The sequence below is a fragment of the Lepisosteus oculatus genome, chromosome 14 (genome assembly GCF_040954835.1).
Source record: "Lepisosteus oculatus isolate fLepOcu1 chromosome 14, fLepOcu1.hap2, whole genome shotgun sequence".
In the NCBI taxonomy this organism is placed as follows: Eukaryota; Metazoa; Chordata; class Actinopteri; order Semionotiformes; family Lepisosteidae; genus Lepisosteus; species Lepisosteus oculatus.
Genome location: NC_090709.1, coordinates 57797639 through 57824041, shown reverse-complemented (window position 1 = coordinate 57824041; position 26403 = coordinate 57797639). Strand labels below are relative to the sequence as shown.

Below are 26403 nucleotides of genomic sequence, written 5' to 3'. Positions count from 1 at the left end.
GCAGACCTCTGATCTCTCTCCACAGGATCAAGGACTGGAGAAACTCTTTACACTCGAGAATACAAGTACAACATTTGAGGAGTTCTCCTGCACCTCAGTCTAGTCTTACCCTCCACAGTGAGAGAGACAGTGCTGACGGCCTTCTGGATGTGTGAGAGCAAAACTGTATAGATCCCCTCATCAGACGCCCTCAGGTCCTGCAGTCTCAACTCCTGATTCTCCACCGACACTCTGTCTCTGTACTGGGGGACACAGCTGGCTGTGCTGTTCTGGACAGAGCACACTGAGGTCCAGTTTCCACCTCCTACAGGATCAAACAGCACCTCCACTGGCTCTCCAGTGAGCAGAGGGACAGACGGAGAGGCTCCAGGCTGCAGGGTGACAGTGACTCTGTGAGCTGAAAGACAATCAGGATAAAGGATGATATAAGAACACACTCTATCAAGAATATAGAGCCCTCTAGTGACCCTACTGTAGATCTGCTCACCTCCCACAGTGACTGTCACAGTGCTGATGGTGTTTCCCTGAAGGTCCCTCACTGTGTAGCTCCCCTGATCAGCTGGAGTGAGGGAGCGCAGTGTCAGAGAGCTGTTCTGCACTGACACTCTGTGTTCATACCCGGGGTCAGGGGGCCCTGAGCTGCTCAGTAAGACTCTGGAAGACTGGGTAGATCCTGCAGGATCAAACAGCACCTCCACTGGACCAGTAGTATGGAGAGGGAGAGACAGAGAGGCTCCAGACTGATGGGTGACATTTTCTTCATGAGCTGAAAGTAGAGAGATGAACATCAGAATGTCAGCTGGGTTTGGATTATTTTAGTTTGCAGACTTTGAAAAGAACATTGAAAACAGCCTTGGAGTCTAATAAAGATGGACAGTGTAAGAACTGGGGACAAGATTATCCAGATGTGAACATTATCAGACACCTCCCACAGTGGGCTCAGCTGGACGCTGTTAAAACCGAGACTCGTGAGCTGTTACCTGTGACAGTGAGATAAGTGTCCTCCAGGAACTGCAGGTGGTCTCGCTCGGCTTCCCGATAGCACTCATACAGGCCCGTGTCGGAGAACGTCACAGCAGCGATGGTCAGGGAGTAATTTCCCAGTCTGGCCTTGTCTCCGGACATCTGGGCTCTGTGCTCGAACCCGGGTCCAGAATGAGGTCTTCCACCTTCGACATACAGCACAGGTCTTCCTGTAGACAACACCCATTTTACAGCAGGCTGGTCCACAGGGGCTGGATCCTTGGAGATGCAGGGCAGTATAGCCGAGTCCAAAAATCTCACAGTGACAGGGCCAGCACAGGACTCTGGGAAACAACAGACGTGGTTTCAGACAGGCCTGGGGATCACCAAGGGGAGACATGCTACCCCCCTCCTCCCCCCCCACCTGCTGTCAGCTCCAAGAAGTTACACACGCACACTGAAACCCTCCGCGTTTACGGTGAGTTACACTAACGGATGGTGTAATTTCAGTGTCTTCCGGTGAGGATATTATCAATTAGCCATCTCATTTGAATACCGGTATTTCTGGGCTTTTATTGTGACCAGTCAAAATAATTGTCTCCTTATTCACAGTGTAACCACAAGAGCTGCCGATGGAACCACAACTGCACTGTTAAAATAGCATTAATTGGCAGGTCCAAACTTGGTAGCTGTGAGTTGTCTTTTTTTTTAAGAAAACTGAAATAAAGTTTCAAATAGTTCAAATAAAGAGACAAGGGAGTCTCTCATTCTCAGTTTGAATAAGCAGTTCGAGAATGTTTAAAAACATCAAACCAGCCTTCGAGCCACGTATTTATAAAGAATAAAGAATAAGAAACTGCTTCGCATTAAAAAACAAACTGTACTATTTTAAAAGCAAATGGAATAAACATGGAAAGTACACAGAGAACTGGATTCAACAGGATGTTTTGCTTTGATAACCATGTACTAAGCTGCCCTAAGTGGTTTAATAACATATCAACAAAACACTGGACACTCACCCATCCAGCCCCCACCTGGATGATGCAATGGCAGGCATAGTGCACCAGTCCTCTCCCCACAAACCAGCTCTCAGTGGGGAGGAGAGCAGAGTGGTGAAGCCAGTTCAGAGATGGGGTTTATTAGGAGGCCATGATGGGTAAAGACCAGGGGGGGAATTTGGCCAGGACGCCAGGGTTACACCCCTACTCTTTCCGAGAAATGCCCTGGGATTGTTAATGGCCACAGAGAGTCAGACCTCGGTTTTACATCTCATCCAAAGGACAGCACTTTTTTACAGTCCAGTGTCCCAGTCATTATACCAGGGCATCAGGACCCACACAGACCGCAGGGTGAGCGCCCCCTGCTGGCCCCACTAACACCTCTTCCAGCAGCAGCCTCAGCTTTCCCAGGAGTCTCCCCTCCAGGTACTGGCCAGGCTCACACCTGCTGAGTTTCAGTGGGGGGGGCTGCCAGCTGGGAGCTGCAGGGTGATACACCTGCCGGCTAAATGTAAGAACTGTTCCGGCGCCTCCGGGATCGTGTCGCGACGGTGGAGGAAACTGAACTCCAGCTGGAATCTGAAGGGAACTTGAATCGAAAGCCCGGAGCGTCACCCACCCGTGGTCCAGAGCACCAGTAAAAAGGCAGCAGGGATTGTCGGGAGCGCCATCCTGCCAGGAGGATCCCAGACGAGAGTCGACTCTCCCAATCTGCAGCTGAAGCGACACTGAACGGTCGCTGCAAAGACCGCGCTGGTCTGTAAGGGGAGATAAGAGATGTTTCAGCAAGAAAATTGGCATTGCCCCCTCCTGCCATAAGTGAATATAAACTGGGTAGAGAATACAAATGGAAAGACAGATTAACAGCTTGGATTCCCCCCCAAGGCAAAAACAAAAATCGTGACTGGGCAGAAGGTAACATCTCAGATAAACAATGAAACACTACAACGCTGGTTCCACCCGCTCAGAAGACAAAAACAAATCAGTTGAGTTTGTGTCTTTTGCAGGAGGCTATGCCACAGAGCCATGGGTCTCCTGAAAAAAAGGAAAGCGACCTGAAACTGCTCGGGAGCAACTTGCAACGGCACGAACCGGCACACACGCAGAGCCGACGAGCGCGGTGGGTTTCACCGTGTGTAGGACGGGGGGCGACTTCACGGATTTCAACCTGTTCTCAGCAGCCACCGAGTGTTTCCGGGGATCCGGGGCCTGGTGGCCCACAAACACACGCCTGGTGGTTTTGGGGTCCAGTCGAGCGCTCGGCTACATGGACGTCATAAGGAGAGGGGACGGGTAAAGGTTTATTCCGCACTGAAAAAAAAAAAAAAGAGACAACACTTCGGCCTCGACTGCTGGAAGGGGAAACAAAATCTCACACGTGTATCTTTAAAACGGAGATTTAAAACGGAGTTACGTCGACAGAAAAAGACTATCGGAGGTGAAGGGCTCCGTTATGCTTGATAGAGTTCACGAGCCCTCTTCATCAACCTATTTTAACACCCTCCTGTCAGAACAAGGAAGAACAAAACCCTTTTATTTGTGCCGAGGTACAGTAGCACATCCGCAGATCCGCAAAACACGAAAACTCCGGCATTTCTACTCCACTTGAAGCACTTTCCCTTTACAAAACCCGACGCGTTTTAAACTTTTAACCAAAGAGAGACGCGTATTTAAACAGAAAAGGACTAGTCCAAAAAGATTCTAAGCGAATGACGAGAAGGCTAAAAAAAACAACCACGCACTTTCTAGTCGCCAAATACATGTGTGCATTTTCTATCTAAAACTAGCAGGGGGACTGAGCATTTGGTTAACAGCAATCGAAAAAAGGAGAGCTGCTCGCCTCCTTTCTAAATCCACTCCCTTCTGTCTGGAATGATGCAGCTCGCAGCGGTTAAAATCGAGCTCTTCCCACCTGAGGATCAGTCGCACCTCCGCGCTGAGGAAGGTGCCGGGATCAGCACACAGCTCTGTCCTGCAGCAACACGCTCGCCCGAGAGATTTCAGACTCATCCCGGCTGATATGCTATTTGCCCCCCCAGCAGTGATGTCTGAGGTCCTCGCACACTCACCTGCGCGTCCAGTCCGCCGGCTCTGTACTGCGTATCAGCTATTCTGCCATCCCGGCTTGTCTGCCGAGTTTCCGACAGTTTATATGCACATTACAGCGATACCAGTACCGCCTACTACGTGAGAATAAGATCAGAACAGCGAGGCTTTAGCTTCTACCCATAACTCCGCCCATTGCCACACCGATATCCGGGGGGATACCTGCGAAACTCTTTTAAATAGCAGACCCGTGACGAATTATACATATGGCAAATCCGTTGGCTTTGGGCCTAATCAGAAACCTGATTTGCACGGGTCAGGGTGGCGAATGTGCCGTCGCCTCAGAGTGTCTCCGTGACTTTTCTTAGAACGAGCGACTACAGGATAGTTTAAGGCCATGCTTTAAAAATAATCAGATCCCGTAAATGAATGAGTGAAATAAACTGGCAGAATCCTGTTAGGTAATCTGCAGAAAAATGAAATACCCCCACGCGGGATACGACGAACACACGAGTCTCCCCCCCTGTCAGTTGCTACGAAGTTGCGTTTTGGCCTGCAGTTCTGCGCTAAACTTGAGTTGAAGTTCCTACGTTACTGCCCAGGGGTCTCTCCCACCTGTGAGCTTAATTAACCACGAGCAGACCCTGCTGCAGGAATCCGGTACCGAGGATTAAACCGCTCGTCTACCGCGCAGGAAACTGAACAGGGGTTCGGAATCTCTGAATTATCCTGACCGGTTCACTGATCTGCGGGCCACTATCGATGTACATTTATTAATGTCCAATGCACGTGATAATGTTGGGTTTTTAAGACAACTGCGTGTGGGCGCTGTATTTTTCCTTGATCAAACCACACTTAAGTCATACGGAGATACTTCAGACGCGTTAAGAGAATACATCGGTAATTTATTCATTTTGTTTTTTTAAAGACAGGCTGCATTTATGTGCACGAGCTAAATAAATACACGTAAATGTAAGCCTGATGCACCTGCATGAGCTAAGTGCGTTAGTTCTTTTGGGCGGGTTTTCTCATTTCAATGGCTAATGTTTTAGCGTTCTCTGGAAGATATAAACTTGGGGTTTCTTCGCAAGTTCAGAACAATTTTTAGTGCGGAGTTGGGAGACAAATTTCTCCGGGCAAGTTAATTGCAGTGCTTATGAACCTCGGGTACATTATTAACCAACTACTAGTCCGTTATTTCTCCTAATTGCAATGGCACATTTAGGACACAAACAACCTACCCAGTAACACAAAAAGCAAAAGTCAGCGAAGGGACTGAAAGTCTCGTTTAGTAGCAGTGTCGAAGTCATTCTCGTGTCACGCCGTCGCCTCTGACCTGCGAAGTGGGTTTTTTTTAAATACTGCCCCATCCTCGAGTCTGACTGGTCTCTCCGGTCCGCTCTTGGAAAAAAGAAACGAGAGGCAAAACAGCGACCCCAAGCTCAAGCGCCGGCAGAGAACACTTCTTGAACCTCTTACGAAGGGGGAGGGGGGAGAACGACATTAAATGTCTTCGACCGTCCGAAGAAACTGGGTATGATTCATGTTGTGTAAAAATGCTGCCCCGCTTTGTTTCAATACGTTCAACCGCGTTTGAAACGCAACAACAACAGAAAAACAGAAACTCCCCCAAAGCAGTCCTTTGAACTAAGAATAGCGGGGGGAAATGTGTCACCGCCCCCACGAGGGCGAAAAACTAAAAATAGCAACATTGCAAATCCTGGAGATTTCAGGGCGGCGCCGAGAACGAACAGAAACTCTCTCCCGAGACGCCTTCCAGCGATCCGGCAGCAGAGTGGGCGTCTCCGTCACCTGCTCTGTCAGGCCGAGGGAACACGCAGACAACTGCAGCCGAGGGACAAGTTCGAGTTTTCTCGGGTCGAGCTGGAGGTGAACGAAGCGAGTATCGGAGAACAACTTAAGCCGAGGGTCGTTGCGGGTCCGGACCGGCCGGCTTCAAAGCGGGTGAAACTCTTCTTCTGCGTCATCGCCGTCGTCATCATCATCAGCAGCAGCAGGAAGGGTGTGAGTGACGAGCTCCGAGACAGAAGGGTTTTACAGATTCGGGGTCGATTTCTGGAGCTGAGAAAAGTGGGGGGATAGCGGGTGAGAACTGAGGCGTTAAAGAGTGGCCCGCGGAAGGGGGTCAAACCGGCAGTTTGCTGATGTGCGAAACGCCGGCAGGAAAACACAACACAGCAAAACAGAAACGCCGAGTTGTATCGTGACGCACCTGTCACCTGTCCTGCAGCAGGTTGCAACCTGTTGGACAGCGGTATCGCCGAGACCTGTTGGAAGCCGCAGAAGATGGCTCATCTCCAACCCGACACGAGCAAAAACCGAGCGATCAGCCGGAGATAACACGATCCCAAATGAGATGCGTCAAGGTAATGAACAACACTCATAGAACTCGCATTTTAAAATGACTGGCGTTATATAATAATATTAGTAATAACACTATTTTATATAGCGCCTTTAAAGGCAGCCTCTCAAAGCGCTTTACAGAATAACAACAGCAACAATAATAGGCTTATTAGTAAATCTGTATACATAGTATGTACGAAACATGATTTTAATTGAGATTTTAATAATAAAAAATGCATTGTACATAGCGACTGTAAAAACGGCACAACTGATGCGGGAGTGTAGATCATTTCCTTCGGGACGAAGCATTTGTAGGACATTTTGGTGACACGACCTAGCAGAAAAAAAAGATGTCGGACGAAAGGGGCAACTAATTGTAACAGTCAACTAAAATTGCGAACGAACCACAACACCACGGATCCCGTGTTCTAATGAGAGAGAAAGGTGACGTCAGAACCACACCTACAGGTGCTCATTAACGCAGGGCCTGTAGTCCTGCGATGGTGATGTCTGAGATCGACTATTGAGAGAAATATCCCAGGGAGGATAGCGAGCTGAAGTCTAGGCACAGATCACTCGCGCTATCGCTGCCAAATCCAGTTCTCACTCGTTAAAACCCCAATGAAGAGCCCAGAGAATCATGCCGAACCCATCTCCAGTCCAGTGACGACCTGGCCCGCCGAGACCCACACGGAACCGGTCTCTCCAGACAGCCTCTCCCGAACCAGAGCCCCCCCCCAAATCGGACAGCACCGGAGCTCAGGCCCAGCTGAGCCGGGCCGATCCGAACTGAACCGAACCGGCCCACCTCACACGCCTGCAGGCCCCGGGACAGTAGCACAGCTCCGGTAATCCGGTCATTGTATCAATTCATTAGTTTACTTAATAAATCGGGGCAGTTTTATTGCTAACGAACATCACCGCAGTCCGGCGGGTCTCAGACGTCACGCAGCGGCGAGCGGAACCCGACCGGGAGAATAACGGCGCTGCCAGCCCCCGCCACCAGACGGCGCTGTCCCCGAAACCCAGCCCTCAGTTAGTTAACAGCAGCCCTGCAACTCACAACAGGCAACCCACTGAAGCTAAGGGGGTGTGAGCCTGGTCAGTACCTGGATGAGAGACCTCCTGGGAAAAACTAAAGTTGCTGCTGGAAGAGGTGTTAGTGAGGCCAGCAGGGGGTGCTCACCCTGCAGTCCGTGTGGGTCCTAATGCCCCAGTATAGTGACGGGGACACTGGACTGTAAACAGGTGCCGTCCTTCGGATGAGACGTAAAACCGAGGTCCTGACTCTCTGTGGTCATTAAAAATCCCAGGGCGCTGCTCGAAAAAGAGTAGGGGTGTAACCCCGGCGTCCTGGCCAAATTTCCCATTGGCCCTTACCAATCATGGCCTCCTAATCACCCCCCTCTCTGAACTGGCTTCATCACTCTGCTCTCCTCCCCACTGAGAGCTGCTGTGTGGGGAGCGTTCTGGCGCACTATGGCTGCCGTCGCATCATCCAGGTGGGGGCTGCACATTGGTGGTGGTGGAGGGGAGTCCCCATGACCTGTAAAGCGCTTTGAGTGGAGTGTCCAGAAAAGCGCTATATAAGTGTAAGCAATTATTATTATTATTATTATTATTAACAGTATTGATACCGCACAGCCGAGCTTCGCCATCTCAAATCAAGAGCGGCCGAAACTTGGCGTGGGAAGCGTAAGTTCACCAAATTACCCACAAGAGGGCGCCAGAGCTACATGTTTGAAGACCACAATCATGCCAGATATCCATTTAGCACTTCGAATTGAGAAATAACGTCTTTGCAGTAAGAAAGACAATTTTCGTACTTACATTAAGTGTTTATTTATAAATTATAGAATAGACAGAGAAAAGTGACAATTAAAGGCACTTACAACACTACATATAACATGTTTACAACACAATTTAAGAGTACTTTGAAATTATTGTGCTCTAGAATACAAACTGCACTTAAACCACAAATAAATACATGCATGCATCCACCTAATAATAAACTTCCAGAAAAAGATTCCAAGTCCATTTTTTCATGATATCAGCATTTGTATTTTTTGTGCTCCAAGAACGCTTACAAATAAGGAATGTGGGCCGTTTGGCACTTCATACCAAATTCACTCAACAATCTCATTTTGAACCCAGATTCCAGTCCAGTTTTTGAAAAATCTTTGAATCTGTGGATAGAAGATCAAAGCAGCTCAATTTGTAGTACAAAATCAAGCTTATAAAGTCTGTCTACATTTTGAAAAACAGTTGCAGCTCTCAAAGCCACGCAGAGAGCTCTGTAAGACAGCAAAGCTGATACTGCTCTGTAAAATACTGATCTACAGCACTGCCTTCAGACTGGACGGTTCAGTTCCTGGACACCAGAGGTTGTGCTTCCTTTCCACCAGCGATTCCTGGAGGCCAGGAGCCCAGAGATCAGAGCTAAGAAGAGCAGCAGGAAGGGAGGGATCAGCTGGAGGAAAAGAATTGGAGAATTCCCTCCACCGTCAGGATCTGCAATAATAGAGAGATTGTATTAATCCATCCATTTTCAATCATCATCTAAAGGTCATGGGGAAGCCCCAGATCTCTCCATCTCACACTGTCCCCGCATGTTGGACACACCTCTGATCGCTGCCTCTCACACTGTCCCTGCACACTGGACACACCTCCGATCGCTCCCTCTCACACTGCCCTGCACACTGGACAGTCACACTCACGCAATATTCAGAAACAAGTTTATGTTTCCATTACCACACATACCATTTTGACAAGAGCAGTGCACCTTTATAATGTTACAGAGAACTGAAATTGTCAGGAAACCTCTTACCTCCCACAGTGACTGTCACAGTGCTGATGGTGTTTCCCTGAAGGTCCCTCACTGTGTAGCTCCCCTGATCAGCTGGAGTGAGGGAGCGTAGTTTCAGAGAGCCGTCCCACACTGACACTCTGTCTCTCTAATGGGGGACACAGCTGGCTGTGCTGTTCTGGATAGAACACACTCAGGTCGAGTCTTCAGCTCCTGCAGGGTCAAACAGCACCTCCACTGGCTCTCCAGTGAACAGAGAGACAGACAGAGAGGCTCCAGGCTGCAGGGTGAGGACTTCTGAGTAAGCTGGGAAGAAAAAACAATCCAACTCAATCTTTTTGAAACAGATGATGAGATTGAAAGATTTCTTTAGAATGACAAAAAAAATTGGGTGGCACAGTGTTTAGCATCGCTGCCTCACAGCACTAAGGCCCTGGGGCAAGTTCCTGGGGTGCTGTCTCTGTGGAGTTTGCATGTTCATGTGGGTTTCCTCCCACAGTCCAAAGACATGCTGGTGGGTTAACTGGCTTCTGGGAAAATTGGCCCTGGTGTGAGTGTCCTGTATGTGTCCTGTGTGATGGACCTCTCCAGGGTATGTGTGTCCTGTGTGATGGACCTGTCCAGGGTATGTGTGTCCTGTGTGTGTTCTGTCCAGGGTGAACCCTGCTTTATGCCCACTGATTGACAGAACAGGCTCCAGCTCCCAAAATAAAAACAGTTTATAAACAGATAAAACAGTTTCGTGTTAACCTTTACAAACAAAATGTTGCCATTCATGCTGAAGCAGGATCAATATTCACACTGCACATTTCCAGCTCTGCAATATCACTACCGAAACATACTGCAGAAGTCCGAGTGAGATCCCCAAGATCTGCTAACAAAGGCTATCTCAACATATGCGTTAGAGCATACAAAAGTGACTTGTTCCAACGGCTGCAACAACACATGCCCCTCTACATGTGTTAAAAGGGATAATAATAATGATGATGATAATAAAAATAATAATAATAATAAAAATAATTGCTTACACTTATATAGAGCTTTTCTGGACACTCCACTCAAAGCGCTTTACAGGTAATGGGGAATCCCACTACCGCCACCATTGTACAGCCCCACCTGGATGATGCTCTAGTCTGCTCACCACACACCAGCTCTCAGTGGGGAGGAGAGCAGAGTGATGAAGCCAGTTCATAGATGGGGATTATTAGGAGGTCATGATTGGTAAGGGTCAATGGGAAATTTGGCCAGGACAGCAGGGTTACACCCCTACATGGACATGTAACAAAATGCAATTTGACATGTTAAAAGTATGAAATATGACTTTTGTTTCTGGGCCTGTGTGCTGTATATAAGAACTCGGTACCCCTTGCATTGAGCGTGTCCGTTCTGCAGGACAGACCCAGCACAAGTTGCCTTCCTTATTAATCTCAATAAACACTGAATCTGCACAAGACTGCGTCCTACTCCTCTGATGAAGAATTTTGTTAGGGATCTGGTCTATTATTGTGGGTCTGGAACTGGAGTCTCCCCCCGTCACACCTGTAAGGACTCTAGCAGCCAAGAGAGGGGAAAAGCGACCTGTCGCTGGAAGACGTGCAGGTAAATGTTCTTGGCACGATAACAAAGGTTGCAAAAGACATCGACACAGAGGTAACTGAAAGCTGTGCAGAGCAACAAAATGAAGACATTGTTGCTAAAGTGCTGCCAGTCCAGGAGGAGGATTTCGTCTACTGACAGAGTCCAACGCGTCAGGAGAGCCAACATGTGGACTTGCAAAGCCCAGAGCCATCATTATAGGATTCATCAGAAGGATGACGAGGGACATGCTGTGGCGAGCGGCCAGAGAGAACAAGTCTCTGAAGGCCAAAGACCTGAGGATTGCAGAGGATCTGTCTGCCGAGGACATGCACACCAGGGACCAGCTGTGGGAAAGAGATCCGTGGCCAGTGACTGTCCAGCCCAAGAGATCTCCCTGTAGCGGTTATGAACGCGGTTAATGCTGAACACGGTGGTGTTGTTATCACTTTTAAGGGTTTGAAACTCGCAGTTCAGTAGCTTTTCCCCCCCCAAGAGTTTTTTTCTATATTGTTTGTGTCTTTTTCTATTTTCTCTATTAACCCCAGAGGTATTAGGAATATAGTTAAACGAAAGGCGATTTTTCCATTTTGAAAAAAGAAGAGAGCAGACTTTTATTTTTATTACAAGAAACGCCTTGTCACCAAAAGATCAGCCTGATTTTCAGTTTTGGAAAAATCAATGGGGGGATGACATTTGGATTTCTAGTGGTACTAATCATTCAGCCGGTGTTGCCATCTTAAAGGGGCACTTTAAAGGGAAAATTCTTTATTATAAGATAGTTTGGATGCAGTCCGATGGCAAATCAGTTCAATGTCCGGGCTACAGCAATATGTCCAGGATTACACCATGTGTTGTGAACAAGCACCGCGAGACCCCCCTCCTTTCCTCTCGGTGGCGTTTCTGTCTGCCTTCGAGTCCAGAATACAGTATGTTCCTGCAGCCACATCTCAGTCAAACACACGATACTGCATTCCCTATACTCCCTCCGCCTCCTCACCAGTGCTCCCAGTGCGTCCATCTTATAAGATAAGATCACTTTATTAGCCCTATACAAGTTCTTGCATTAGGGATTCATCTTTTCACAGACCCCAGCTTGCTCTCCATGAGACACACAGACAGGGAGAGAGAAGCTGGGGGTCAGAGCCCAGGGTCAGCTATTTATACAGCGTCCCTGGAGCCGTTGGGGTTCAGGGCCTTGCTCAGGGGCCCAAAGGAGTAGGAGTAGCCAGCCGCGGGATTTGAACCAGCAACCTTCTACCCGCAGATCCTGAGCCACAGAGCCACCGCACCGCCTATTATTCGCTAAGGACCTCACATTTCCCATAATGATCGAAGGAAGATAGGACTTAAATCTCCTTCTTTTCACATCGCACCGGGCCCTGCAGCCTCGGCGTTTCCTCCTCAGCTCCTCTGGGACTGATGGCTTCTCCCCGGTTAGTAGAGCCGGACTGTGTTGGGGATGAGCCTTGACCCCATGGAGGTGGTGGCTGAGAGGAGAATGCTGACCAAGCTCACAGCCATCATGAACAACACCTCTCATCCGCTTCATGGGACTGTTACTGGGCAGCGGAGCACATTTAGCAATAGACTGCTCCAGCAACGGTGTTCAAGGGAACGTTTCCACAGGTCTTTCCTCCCGGCGGCTGTCAGGGTGTATAACGCTGCCCTAGGCTAGGACTGTTAGCCCTTCATTTGCTCCTCTATGGACAGCATGTTTACTCCATTGTACTTTTTGGACAATCAGTCTGTGTAAACCTATGCACATTTTGCACCTATTTTATTGTTTTTACAGTGACTATGATCAGCACATTTTCCACACACCTATGTATTTATTTATTTTTAATTATTTTGTTTGTTTTTTGTTTTATAACTATTCTGATGTCTGTTTTGCTTGTCTTGGGCTGGACTGCTGTAACACATCAATTTCCCTACGGGATTAATAAAGTATTATATATCTATCTGTTCCTGCAGCCACATCTCAGTTAAACACACGATACTGCATGCTCTACACTCCCTCCGCCTCCTCACCAGTGCTCCCAGCGCGTCACGTGTGTAAACACTTACTCTGCAGCTATCTGCATTACAACCGGAAGCAAACAGTGGTCCGAGTAACAGCCAAAAAGTAGTATCTCGACTCCCTAGTATCCATCTTGTTGTGTGATCGCAAATCGACCCGCCGGCAAAGAAAAGAAAGAAAAACACTAACACCAACCGAAAGAAAAGAAAAGACGACAAAAAAGACACAGAGGTGCTGTAACAGGCAGGATGCCACCAGCACGCCTCCATCTCGAAAGAAATAAAAAAAAATACTCTTCGGATTATGGTCATCTTCCTTAGATAAAAGGACCGTTAACCTGCTGCTTGTCACTTCATGTGAGCTGCTTGCAACAATCGTTGTCCGTCTTGCTAATAAAACCATTCTACCATCTTGTGCGTCTTGGGCTGGATAGTAACACGCCACACACACCCAGGGATCATAAAATCGGCGATCGGCCTCACAAAACGTTGATCGGTCCCTCCCTATAATGCTCCGAGCTCTTACATCTATTATTAAGTAACCTTATTTTTTTAACTTTAATTTTGTGACTTGATCACATAATTTACTTCATTACGTCTGGCGGTTAAATGTTTGTTTTTTTTCCTCTTGTACCCGTTTCTGATCCTCTGGTTGTATTTGTAAATTATTTATAATTTAATTGTTTAATATAAAAAAAGGGTACGAGCGCCACCTTACAAGTAAACGTTGCTCTGTTCGTCATAAAATCATGCCGTCGACAAGGACTCCCGTGTTATGCGCAAGAACAACGGAAGAGATATCTCGGAAGCCACTGCAGCGTTCACCCATCTTTTTGCAACATTTCGGAGTGCAAGTGCCTGGGGCCTACGCACCCTGACCAAATCCAAGAAAAGGAAAGGTGACCTACCTGCCCCGAGGGGACGGAGTTTCTCCAATGTTAAAACATCACAAGATGTGTAAAGGCCCCAGATGAAGGGCCCCAGAAGCACTCAGACGAGTGAGAGACACCCCGGCAGGCTGGTTTGTGCAGCTCCCGAACTCTTTGCATCTCTGCGGCTTGGCATCTGTTCCTGAGCCCCGTCGATCGTTTCCCTTTCTTCATATTCTCTCTTTTTTCCCCTCACTCCGCTGTGAAGCAGTTCCTTCTTGGGTGTTTTCTAGAAACCCAGTGAGGAGTCGGGGAACCTCCCCCGTCTCAACCAGCAATGGCGCACGTCTCCACTGCGCAGGCGCCGCAGCCCCACTGCATGCCAACAGGGCGTGACCGCTCTTCTATTTTTACAATACGTTTCTATACGCTAGAGCAGAGGTTCCCAACCTATTACAGCCATAAAAACTTACGCGGCCAACACAAGGACCAGCCCGTCCTCACCGTTTTGAAACGGGCTAGCTCTAAACCTCACCAGTAGCCTAATCGACACCAGTAATCAGAGAAAATACGCATATACAAGCTACAAACATGGCTTTACAAAGACCGTTTATTGATTACAGAAGGAGTCCTGTCAGCACCTCACAAATAAATAACATTAAAAAATATTTAAAAACTAAGGCACCAGTACAGCTCTTTTTTGATGATATCTCATAATGGTATGATGAAACGTTAGCCTTGTCAAAAACAAAAAACAACATTTTTTCCAGAAGTGCGGGGTAGCCGGTTTGTGCCAATGAACATATGACGACGTTGAGAGAAAAATATGCACCATAACTATCAGAACAATTACTCAAGAGCGCCTTATTTCTGGCTATCTTAGTGAGAGGGCTGGTGCTCTCTGACAGATACCAAATGGTGGAGGTCGGGCGCCAGAGAGAAAAGCTGCAAGCAGAGGTCTGGCTCAACATTAAGCTACTGTATTCGGTCTTTAGTGCCACCAGCGCAGAAACTCCACTTTCACAAAGATATTGTGTCGGAAACGGCATCAAAAATGTCACTGCTTTGTCTGAAAGACCAGGATACTCCGAAGTAACATGAAGCCAAAACTTGGTTAAGAATTTCTGTGAAAAAATCCATTTTAAAGCACTGTCACAGGATACACTGTCTTCCTTTGTGCTCAAACTTGCGAGGGGCACTTCGCATAAACTCACAAAAGGATTTTCAATCCAGCTGAACCGAACATCTTGAGCCGGGAAGTAGTCGCGCTGTTGGGTCCTCAAACTTTGCAGGTGCTCTGTAATTAACTCTGTGGCAGAGGCTGGTAGCTGCATTTGTTCTTTTGTAAGAAAATCGGACACATTTTCACACGAGTCGTAGTTTGACCGATCGACACGTTTGGCCCGCATTTCCAGTTTCTTTATTGTGGCTTCTATTTTACTTCGGACGTGACAAATCGTCACTGCTTTATCTTGAAGACCAAGGATGAGTCCATTTAAGTGACTGAAAATCTCCGCAAGATAAGCCAGTTTAGCGAGCCGCTCGAAATCATTGAAACGATTTGAGAGCTCAAATTCTGAGTCGGATAAAAGAAATTCTTACTTCATCACGCAACTCAAAAAGCCGAGTAAGCACCTTGCCCCGAGAAAGCCATCGAACCTCGGTGTGCAAAAGAAGCTGAACATGATCACTACCCATTTCTTCACATAGCACTCGAAGTGTGACTGTACAGGCCTGCTCTTTATGAAGTTGACTATTTTAACTGCCTCATCCAAAACACTCTTAAGATCTGCTGACATTATTTTGGATGATTTATTTCTAGTGACTGGAGACAAAAAAAGGAGACAGAATTTTAAAATAGAAATAGACACTTGACAGCCAGAAGAATTCCCAATTGTAAAAGCTAAAACATGATACTTTTTACGTACATATTTCCATCATATGTCTCCCCTTTTGATTCTTTAAATTTCTAATAGAATTTAAATTAAAAAAAGGAATTCAACTTTAAAAGCATGAATAGAAGGGGCAGTATTAGACCATTGACCTCTGTGGAAAATACCATTTTGCAAATCTATCCCAAACAGTTCTGTATATCTGCAGTTAAGAAAGAAAGGTAACAAAGATTCCTTCTCATTATTACAAAATACAGATAACACACAATTGGGCCACTAGCCAGATTTTGTTATCATACCAAGTCGTAAAAAATATGCTTTTATTTTGATACCCTCTATCTTTATGATTCCAAATACTATATGTATATGGTGAAAAGTTATGCTTATATATTAAATCCAAACACAATAGAACTTGTTTAAGAAAGTTAGATAATTTAAGAGGAATTCTATTAATGTCAAAGTGACATTTTAACACAAATTCCATATCACGTTTATATGGAAAAACCAAATTGGGAGAGAAATTCCATATACTCATTTTTTTTTCTAGTACAATTTCTAATCTCCGTGAGCAGAGAGAGAGAGCGAGTTCAAGGTTACTAAATGTTCGTGTTGGGGCTTGTCTGGATGTATCCAATCACAATAGGGCGGAGGTGTAGGGCTTCTCTGTATTTATCCGATCACAATGCGGCGGAGGTCGAAGTCCTGCCCACAGACTGTAGCTAGTGCGCGTAGTTAGCTTCTTCAAACCTGCCGCGAGATTTGCTTCTCTCTGTCGGGGACTGATCCACCGGCACCGAGCCTCGCTGCTGTCAGCTGTGAGATACATCGTCTTTATCGTCTAAACTCGTTGCTATTTCACTCGTTCAGTTGCAAAGTTCCTGTTTCTCTCGTCACACAGGTGAGTATTATTGATCCGTCCCGGCGTCTTCACTGGAGGTTTGGGGGGGATGAGACTGAACGTGATCAGATGGAATTGAACTGAAAAATAAAACATAGTGTCGATTACAATAATATATTTTACTTTTTAATTTAATGAAAACGAACTTTTACCAGTTTAATTTTTAAATACATCGTAGTTACGTTCGTGATTTTTTTTTCCTTCGACAACATGATAGAAACTAGCGTGGAAGTTGAGTGCATCTTGGAGGAGTCGGATGTCCGACCAAAAACTTCCTTTAGATTGGGTTGTGGGCTTCAGACAGGATGAATAGTTACTTTCCTCCTTGCGGCTTCAGACAGCCCGTGCACGGAGGTTTAAACTGGTGAAAAGTAGCGCGGTGACATTTAAAGCAACAGAGCAGAAGTAATTAGTAAGATAGAGCCGGTGTTGAGCGCTGGAGACCTGCAGCCGGGCGGGGAGGTGAGGCAAAGCGACACCTGTCGTTCTGTAGTTTATACTGACACGGAAAAGTGGACCAGTGGAGTCATTTGCCAGATTTGTCAATGACAGAGTGTAGTTATTTTACCAACCAGTCTCCTTACTTTGACAAATACGACGGTCTCTGTTTTAGACTCCAGTTTGTTGCGTCTGAATTCAACGTTCTGCTGTTAAAATACGATAAACTCGTTGCATTCTTAGGGAGAGACGAGAATTCATTAAAGGCGTCGCTCCTGGAAATCTCACAACATGGTGGTCACAGAAAGGTTTTACATCGCGACGTGTTTGATAAAATAAGCTTTAAGAATGAAATAATGCATAGATTCCTTCATAACCGAATTTCCAGGTGTGTTGCAGCAGAGCACAGATTTACAGAGAATTCAGACGGGATGGCTGTGTGGTCAGGCTCTGAGTGGGGATCTCTTATTTTCTGAGAAATCAAGAATATGCATTTGGAGGGTCTCCAGGGAGTTTCTTGGGATGGCACAGGACCTGAGTACTGCGTCTGGTAGCGGGGGACACCTGTGTTACACCTAGATTACCAGGCTACATTAAAGAGGAACTGCAGTCCCAGGTTCTCAGACCGGTTATTAAATCTCTGACAAAATAAATTAATTTTAGGTATAGAAACATTGTACAAATTTCAAAATACGGCACAGAATCGTGAATTTTGTGAAAGTACTGTAGGTCGCTATGTTCTGGCAAACCCCTGGTCTCGCCAGGGGCACGAGTGAGAATCCCAACAAATTGTGATGCGGCCCTTCCTGCTCACTAGTCCCTGTGATGACAGATGTACGGATGTGCGAGCGAATACGTCCAGGTTGTGCAGCAGACGTTTCACATAGAATTGTTCCAGCATGATCTGCAGGCTGAATTAAGAATGAAACATATTGGTGGGCAAATCCATTTGGAAGTCAAGAGCAGGATTTCTACTGGATTAAAAGAGACAGATCCACAAGCCTGAGTGGACAGTGTCACAGGGCCGCTCCACCTCACTGGCAGTTGTGTTTCCCTCGATTCATTCTGAATCACAGAACACTGCGGCGATTCAGTGTAAGTCAGGAAATTAGAGGTTTTATATGTTCCTGTTTTACATCAGCAAACAGTCTCTTTCTAACCCTGATATATAAAAAAACATGGTAGTTCCCTCTTTAAGGTCCCTTGTCTCTTTCCCCAGGGTGAATCTTACGATGCGACTTCCTGTGTTGGTTTTCTTTCTTTTGCTTGCACTGACAGAGGGTGAGTATCAATTTCCATTCACAAATGTATATTTCCTGTTGATTTTCACTCTCAACAATTCACAAATCCCCTCTTGGCACACCTGACCTGTACTGACCAGAGGAGCCCCAGATCACAGAATCTCACACTGGACACCTCTGATCTCTCCCTCTCACACTGTCCCTGCACGCTGACCAAACCTCTGATCTCTCCCTCTCACACTGTCCCTGCACGCTGGACACACCTCCGATCTCTCCCTCTCACACTGTCCCTGCATGCTGGACACAACTCCGATCTCTCCCTCTCACACTGTCCCTGCACGCTGGACACAACTCCGATCTCGCCCTCTCACACTGTCCCTGCACGCTGGACACAACTCCGATCTCTCCCTCTCACATTGTCCCTGCACGCTGGACACACCTCTGATCTCTCCCTCTCACACTGTCCCTGCACGCTGGACATGCCTCTGATCTCTCCCTCTAACACTGTCCCTGCACGATGGACACACCTCTGATCTCTCACTCAGACTGGGCACTCTTTATTTTCCATAATCTCTTACAAAATAAGAATTGAACCTGTGAAAATATACATTTAATATTTAAAAACGTTTGGGGATAAATTCAGAATAATTTGTTTGCGAGAGGTGTATTTTTCAGCAGTGTATCGGTTTTAATTTTTTTTTTTCTAAAAAATATTTATCCAGTTGGATTTGTGCCGCAGATAAAAATGTTTAGGGGATATCTGCATGTTTTAAAACCCTAAATGGTGGTGTGTAGAAGTTAATAGGATAGTAAATGAAATCACACATCTCATTTCTCATGATATTAAATAAGTGACCATTAATATGACAATTATTAACTAAGAACTCCTTGAGAATCGGCTAATCAAACTTCACATTTGTTTTTGGTTGGTGAATATAAGTTTTTACAAAGATTTATCAGTATTCTTTTTCTTATTGAAATAAATGAAACAATGTTGTTGACTATTGCCAGATACACTGGAGGTGTGTTTGGGTTTGCCTTGATCTACACTGTTTCATCTTCTGAAAGAGACTGAGCAGCAAAAACTGAAAATTGACACAAGTGCCTAGTCCAGCTTATCATAGATGCAACCGCTTCTGATATCCAGGGTTAGAAGAGATGGTAGTTCCCCAACATGGAGCAATATTATTGCACATACAGTACAATGAAATACACAGTATAAATATAGGAGGTGACATTGGTCACAAATTAACTATTGTGTTTAAACTGAATAACTTTCTCGTATAAATGAGTTAATTTTTTTTCCTCTGTGTCGCCAATAAGCTTCCATCGGAAACAAGACCCTGAATGAATTAATCCTAGTTTCATTCAAGAATTTTTCCAGTCGGTTAGAAATGGAGGTGAACAGTGTACCAGTGTCCCCTGATCTGTCTGATCACACTCTTTTAAACTGGAGTAAAAATGTGTTGTCTCACATGTGTCTCACTGTGTAAGCTTTGCCTGGAGTCTCTGGTGTTTAGCATGATCACACCCTTTTAAATTGGAGTCAAAAGACATAGTTTCTTGTGAATAGTGTACAGGAGTGTCTCGCTGTGTTTCCTATGATCACACTCTTTCAAACTGGATTGAAGGACCTTTGTCTCTCGTTGATGTTGTTCCGTCCTCATTGTCTCCCAGCATCGTCTGCAGATGCGGATGTGTCTGTGAGAGTCGGCGACGAGGTCACTCTCCACTGTGATGGGACCCCTGCATCCGGAATTCCCCCAGAGCAGCTCCTTTTCATCTGGAAAGCGGATGGGCGCTATGTCAGAGCACAACCTCAATAAATTACATTCAATTGAACTAATTTTTATTTATTAAATGTAAAAAAATATATCTCAGGGCAGATTTCTATTGAAACACAATATGATCGTTTACATTATATTTTTGGAAGAATGGGACTCTTCATATGCAGCTAGAGATGTTTTTTTTTGTCCTTCAGAGATCCTGGCAGGCAAGAGCCTACCAACCATGAAGCTCTGAGTAAATGAACACAAGATTGGACTGGAATCGGGGTTAAAAATAAGACTCTTGGATCAATTAGCTACAAACTGCCAAGTGGCCCATATTCCTGATCTAATTTGTATCCATTCTTGTAGCACTAAGAACAATTGTTGATAAGGATCGCGAAAATATCCGGACCTCCGATGTTTTTATGGAACGTTATTAGTCAAATGTGCACAATTTGTACTTGAGAGTAAATAATTTCACTCTTGAAAGTGTCTCATGCTGTATATGCCTTTATCCTGACTTTTTCCATTCCCGACTGTTATTTTTTAATGAATTTGTGTTTTGAAAAAAGTTGTATCTTTCTGGGCTGCACATATAAAAACGTCTTTGCGATAGAAAATGCAGTAATTGGGAAAACTAGTCTGCTTTTGCACCTGTGGCGCGCTCTTGTGGTTTAATGCGAAAGGTTTCCTAGACTGAGCTTGATCTTATTTATTTCGCGAAAAGCGGCTGTGTATTAACACTGTAAACAGTGACTCAGGGCAGAATTCCGGGATAGTGTCATTGGAGTTATTCTCCTAAACCCGCTCGTTCACCTGAGTCAGTCCCGCAAGCCGCTTCGTAACGTCAGTCCGGTCTGAAACCCGCAGAAGCTCATTATCTGAGCCGTCACGGCCGTAAGAGGACCCAGTTCGGCACAGGCTGTCTGGAGAGACCGGTTCCGTCTGGGTCTCGGCGGTACCAGTCAGTCGTCACTGGACTGGTAATGGGTTTTGCATGATTCTCTGGGCTCCTCATTGCGTTTTTAACGCCTGATCACTAGGTCTCGATCTAGAATGTTATTTTTTTTAAATTAAATCTGGCGCGTCGAGGTTGGACAGCAAATTATCTGTATGTGAACATTTGTAGGAGCAGAGCTCAACTCCTCTCTGGCTGCTGGAGAACTGACGTCACAAGAGCAGCGCTCTGAGGGGGGTGTGGCTGCGGGTGGCTGACCGACTCTTCTATTGGTCCATTTCTTTTATTTAAATAGGGGTGGTTACCCGTCCTGCGTGGGTGAAATGACTGAGCCATCCAATAAGAACAGCGCGTATAATTAGCCACGCGAGTTCGTCCAATCAGAACGCCTCGTTCGCAAAACCGAGTCCCTCCTCCTGTGCCGCGGGTCAGTGGCCTCTCTCCAGACAGGTGTCTCAGGGCGCCAGTTGCTGGTAGCAAGCGGCGCTTGGCCGCACGAAGAAAACTTCCGACAACAGAAGACACGAGGGTTGTGACCGCAGGAGAGATTTAGGATGAAAACGATAAAGAGGAGCGGGGCGGTGTGAGTCGCACCGAGCTCAAGCAAGACGGCGCTGGATATGGTCTGTCGTTGCTCAAGACGAACGCACACGTCGATTTGAGTTAGTCTGCCCCCCCGATATTCAGCCACATAACCGCCGCAGAATAAAAGAAGAGATATAAGAGAGATATTTAATACAAGTGACCGCTGACAGTTGGATAGGAGACCAAGAAGACATTGGGGCTCATTGGGAAGAGCTCTTGACTTGTAGCCCGGGAGCTGTGGGTTCCAGTCCTTGGTGATAGAGGAGGTTTATTTTCCATTCTTACTTGACATTCACACATGAGTCAATAAAGGTTGGGTGCTTTGTTTGCTGTCCTATAGAGTAGTGCATAGGTTGGGATCTACACTCTTAGCTGATGCATCAGGGGTTCAAACGCTGGGAGTTATGTGAGCTTTGCTTTCAAGCTCAGGTGTACTACCACGTTGATCAATAAAGCGATAGGTGATCAGGGTGCATGGCCCTATAGAGTAATGCCTAAGGTTCTGGACCTATGGCTGGATTGTTCTGGGTTTGAATCATGGGTGGATTTTGGTTTATGTTTAATGTGTCCTGACATGAACACACTGATAAATAAAAAGAGGGGACTGGGATGCACGTGGCCCTATAGTGTTGTGGTTAAAACTCCATGCTGCTAGCTAAAAGGTTGGAGGTTTGAATACCACGTGATTCTTTTCACCTCAATTCTCTCAGACATCAACACACTGATAAATAAAGAGATTTGGGGTAGTAGCTGTGCAGCCCTTTAAGATAGTGGTTACGGCCCCAAGCTCAGGGAAGGGTGGTTGTGGGTTGAAATCCTGTCTGTGACTCCTGCTTTAGTTCCATTTTAATTCTTACTTAAATGTCTTGTGGCTGTGTGACTCTCTAGAAGAGAGGGCTTAGTCTCTAGGCTCATGAATCCTGTGGGGGCCTTAATGATTCTTTCCAATTCCATTCGAGTGGGTTGATGGTTGTCTGGCCTGTGGTGTGGTGGTGAAGAGTGTGAGGCTGCTTTCAAGGGTTGTGGGTTCAAATCCTGCTTTGCACCCCTGGTTTCCTTTTCAGTTATAGTCTCACAGAGAAGGACACATTGATAAGGAAAGAGATTGGGGATGAGGCAGCGTGGTCCTATAGAGGGTTGGTAAAGGCTGTAGGTCTGTAACTCTGGGAGTGTGGGTTCAAATCCTGCCTCAAGCCAGGTGTTTATTTTTAATTACATTCTTTATAAGAATAACACACTGATAAGGAAAGAGAGTGGGTCTATGTCTGGGTGCCTTTGTAGAGTAGAGGCTGAGACTGGGCTTGTGGCTGACTGGTTGTGGGTTCAAACCCTCTGTGAGACCTGTGGTCTGTTTTCAGTTTAAGTCTTCCTGAAATGTCAACACACTGATAAGTGTGAAGAGAGTGGAGCTGTGAGTGTGTGCCTCCATAGTGTGAAGGTTGAGGCTATGGGCTCACAGTCTGGTGGTTGTGGGTTACAATCTTGCTGAAACAGGTCTGCTTGTAGTTTAGTCCTTCTTGACAGAAAGGTGTTGATAAGTCAGGGGAACTATAAGGGTAGGTGGGGGGATCAATAGAAGAGAGGGTAAGAGACTGTTCTCCCAGGTTCAAGACCAGGCTGGGTGCTGAGCTCAGGAGTGAGCAGTGACAGTAGCAGGGGCAGGTAACTGGGTAAGGAGGAGAGAGAGAGAGCAGAGTAACTGGATGAGCCCAGGGTGAGGGGCTCTGGGGTTTACCTTCTACTGAAAATTTTCAAAAACTATCAAAATATTCAGTAGAATGTGAACCCCAGAGCCCCTCACCCTGGGCTAATCTAGTTACTCTGCTCTGTCCCTGCTACCTACTCACTCTCTCCTCTTTACAACCAGTCAGCCACAAGCCCAGACTCTTAACCTCTGGGCCTAAAAGCTCAACCCCTATCTGTTGACTTAGCAATGTGTTACTGTTGCTAAGAATTATACTGACAAACAACATGCAATCACAGCCAGGACTTGAGCCCACACCCACTCAGCCACAAGCCCAGAGTCCTAGCCCCTACTCTACAAAGACATACACTCACAGACCCATTCTCTTTACTTATCAACATGTTACTCTTATTAAGAGTGTAATTGAAAAGAAACCACTGGTCTAAGGTGGGATTTGAACCCACACTCCCAGAGTTACAAACCCACAGCCTTTACTAACCCTCTATAGGGCCAAACCACCTCATTCCCAATCTCTTTCCTTATCAATGTGCCCCTCTCTGGGAGACTGTAACTGAAAATGACACCTGAAGGAGTATTTGAACCCACAACCTGCCAAACATGAGCACAAAGCCTTCACCCCTACTCTACAGAAATTGAAAGTCAGAAATTGAAAAGAAAGCTCCCTTCCTAACCAGGATTTGAGCCCACACCTTAACACCTATGAGTACAGAGCATTAAACTCCCAACCACAGCACCACATTCCCCTGATCTCAGTGTCATTATTTATGAAGGTTCTGATATTTAAGTAAGAGTTAAAGTGAAGATCAGGGCTTAAATTGGATTTGAACCCACAGCCACCAACTTCTGAGTTTAGGGATATAACCACTATGCTACAAGCCTGCCCATGCACAGGGGATCAATCTCTTTTTTTATCAATGTGTTGATGTTGTTAAGAATGAACTTGAAAACAGACAGGCTGCAGCATGCAAGACCAGAACCCCATATCTTAATCTCTCCTCTACAGACCCACCCTGACATAGACCCCCCTTTTGTTTATATATGAACATGTCTTAACCCCCAACCCTATAGGTCCATATTACCACAGCACTAAACTCTTAACTTATTAATGTGTTATTATTAGTAAGAATTTGCTTGAAATTAAATCACAGGTCTCGGGTAGGATTCAAGGCTGCAACCACACATCTAGGAGATGCACAGTCTAAACCTATACTCTCTTTTTATTTATCAACCTTTTAATATCAGCAGGACCTGCAGACACAGGCAGAACATGAACCCCCCACCAGCTAATTCTTCCAGAACCAGAATCTTCTGATGATGTGTCTATCGGCTTGACTCCTATTCCACAGGATCACAGATGCACACACACTTACCATCTCTATCTATCTATCGATGTGGAGATTTCAGTTAGCATTCAATTGAGGAAAAAAAATAGATACTGCTATCACACCTCCAACTGATGAATCTAAGGTAGAGAGAGAGAGAGAGAGAGAGAGAGAGAGAGAGAGAGAGAGAGAGAGAGAGAGTTCAGGCAGGAGCAGCTCAGTATATAGAGAAGTGGAGGAGAAAGGTGATTAAACCAACCCATGTGGCCTCACACTTTTTCAGCCCCTAAGTCCAGGGGGACAGCAGAGGACATCAGTGCCTTGTGAAGCTTCTGTCAGAGTCAGAGAGACAGACACACACACAGGTGGGGCTGGACAACACAGTATGTCAAAGCTGCACATTCCCCATCCCCGCCACCCTTTGTGTAAAGAAGCGCCCCCCCCCCCCCCATCCTGACTGGAGGATCTCATCCAGTTGTGTCTTGAGAGGCGCCAAGCGATTCTCTTCAACACCCTGGCTGGGCAGCTTGTTACCCACCCCTGCCACCCTTTGTGTAAAGTAGCGCCAATCGTTCTCTTTTCCAAAACGCACACCCTCTGAGTGTCCACTTCTGCCTCCTGATTCCTGTTTCACTGCTGTTTCTGGAGAACGACTAGCGAATCTTCATCATGGGGCAGTGTACACACACACACAAACCCGTTTCATGTACATGACCAGATCTTAATATTTGTCGAATTCCCCCCCCCCCCCCCCCCCACGTATTCCTCTGCTGCAGGCAGCGAAGACCGCAGCAACCTCTGTCTTTCTATGACTGCAACTTCCTGTTCACAGATGCCCCGGTACAGTGCAGAAATGTGCGATCATACACAAGGGTACCTGCTGCAAAAAACAAAACCACGCAATGTTCCACTTGCACGCCGCCATAGTCCACACCTTGGTGAGAATGCCACATACGATTTTACTCAAAAAGACATCGCTGCTCTGGGACCACATAGGATACACTTCTGTGCTGAAAAGAAGGGATAAGTAACTGGATCTCTTTATTCTCAAACAGAGGAGAATGGGAGGAATGCGATACAAATTTTCCAAATCCTTAAAGGTCACTGGCTACGTCAGTCCAGCTGGCTTCTTCAGATTGAATACTGAATCATGGACAAGAGGGCACAAAGGAAGTGCATTTCAGACAGAGAGCAGGTGGTGCTACTTTGCACAAAGGGAGGTGGAGGTGGGGAACAAGCTCCCCAGCCCTGTGGTTGAAGCCGATACCCTGGCTTCTCTTCAGACACAGTTGGATGAGACCCTCCAGTCAGGACAGGGGGCACATCTTTACACAGAGCGTGGTGGGGGTGTGGAACAAGCTGCCCAGTCCTTTGGCTGAAGCCCATACCCTGGCTTAAGATGAGCTCCTCCAGTCAGGACAGGAGGCGTTTCTTTACACAGAGGGTGGTGGAGGTGTGGAACAAGCTGCCCAGCCCTGTGGTTGAAGCCTCTCTCAAGACACAGCTGGGAGAGCCCCTGGACCCAATTAACCACTCATGACCTAACAAGACAGACAGGAGTGATTTGTTGTTTGTTTTCTGCGCACAAGAAAACCCATTTTTTTTACAGTCATCGGTCATGCTTATTTTTCACGTTTTAATCGGAGGTTCAGTCCTATTGCATTTTCGCGTGATAAGCGTTAAAGCAGGGGCGGTTTTGTTTTGGTACACGTCCGAACTACCCGTTTTCAGCCACAGATGAACACAGATAAACACGTGCTCCTTTTTTTCATATGACATCTTGCCACCGGGAATTGTTTTTTTTTTTTCCCTACGTCAAAAAGTAAGAAAAAGGAAGGAGCCCACAACAAGCGAGAACAATAACTGCAGACTCCCTGGAACAGCGCCCTAAAAACCGCAGAGTAGCATCCTGACTTCCTGACTGCTTAGACCACGACAAAGCTCTTCCGCAGAGC

General features: G+C 46.4%; 1 protein-coding gene and 2 long non-coding RNA genes across 3 annotated transcripts; 1 reads left to right on the top strand and 2 right to left on the bottom strand.

Annotated features, from left to right (window-relative positions):
- Positions 1 to 408: 408 nt before the first annotated feature.
- On the bottom strand, positions 409 to 2761 carry LOC138242677 (uncharacterized). Its single transcript, XM_069198233.1, has 4 exons — positions 2581 to 2761; positions 981 to 1307; positions 484 to 766; positions 409 to 436 (listed from the first exon to the last, which is right to left on the bottom strand). Exons 1-4 carry the CDS (start codon positions 2630 to 2632, stop codon positions 409 to 411), a joined length of 690 nt encoding a protein of 229 aa, XP_069054334.1. The 5' UTR covers positions 2633 to 2761.
- A 5433-nt stretch (positions 2762 to 8194) lies between these two features.
- Positions 8195 to 14042, bottom strand: LOC138243146 (uncharacterized). Its single transcript, XR_011191990.1, has 3 exons — positions 13680 to 14042; positions 9199 to 9483; positions 8195 to 8882 (listed from the first exon to the last, which is right to left on the bottom strand). It is a non-coding gene; the product is annotated as an uncharacterized lncRNA (long non-coding RNA).
- A 2299-nt stretch (positions 14043 to 16341) lies between these two features.
- On the top strand, positions 16342 to 20367 carry LOC138243149 (uncharacterized). The gene is made up of 3 exons (XR_011191993.1): positions 16342 to 16430; positions 18088 to 18149; positions 19787 to 20367. It is a non-coding gene; the product is annotated as an uncharacterized lncRNA (long non-coding RNA).
- The last annotated feature ends 6036 nt before the right edge of the window (positions 20368 to 26403 follow it).

Excerpts from the sequence above, each read along its gene's own strand:
- LOC138242677 (XM_069198233.1), bottom strand. The coding sequence starts at position 2,632 with ATGGCGCTCCCGACAATCCCTGCTGCCTTTTTACTGGTGCTCTGGACC. Across the intron at positions 767-980 it reads CACTTATCTCACTGTCACAG|CTCATGAAGAAAATGTCACC; the intron begins GTAACAGCTCAC and ends CTCTACTTTCAG. Across the intron at positions 437-483 it reads ACAGTCACTGTGGGAGGTGA|TGTGTTCTTATATCATCCTT; the intron begins GCAGATCTACAG and ends TTCTTGATAGAG.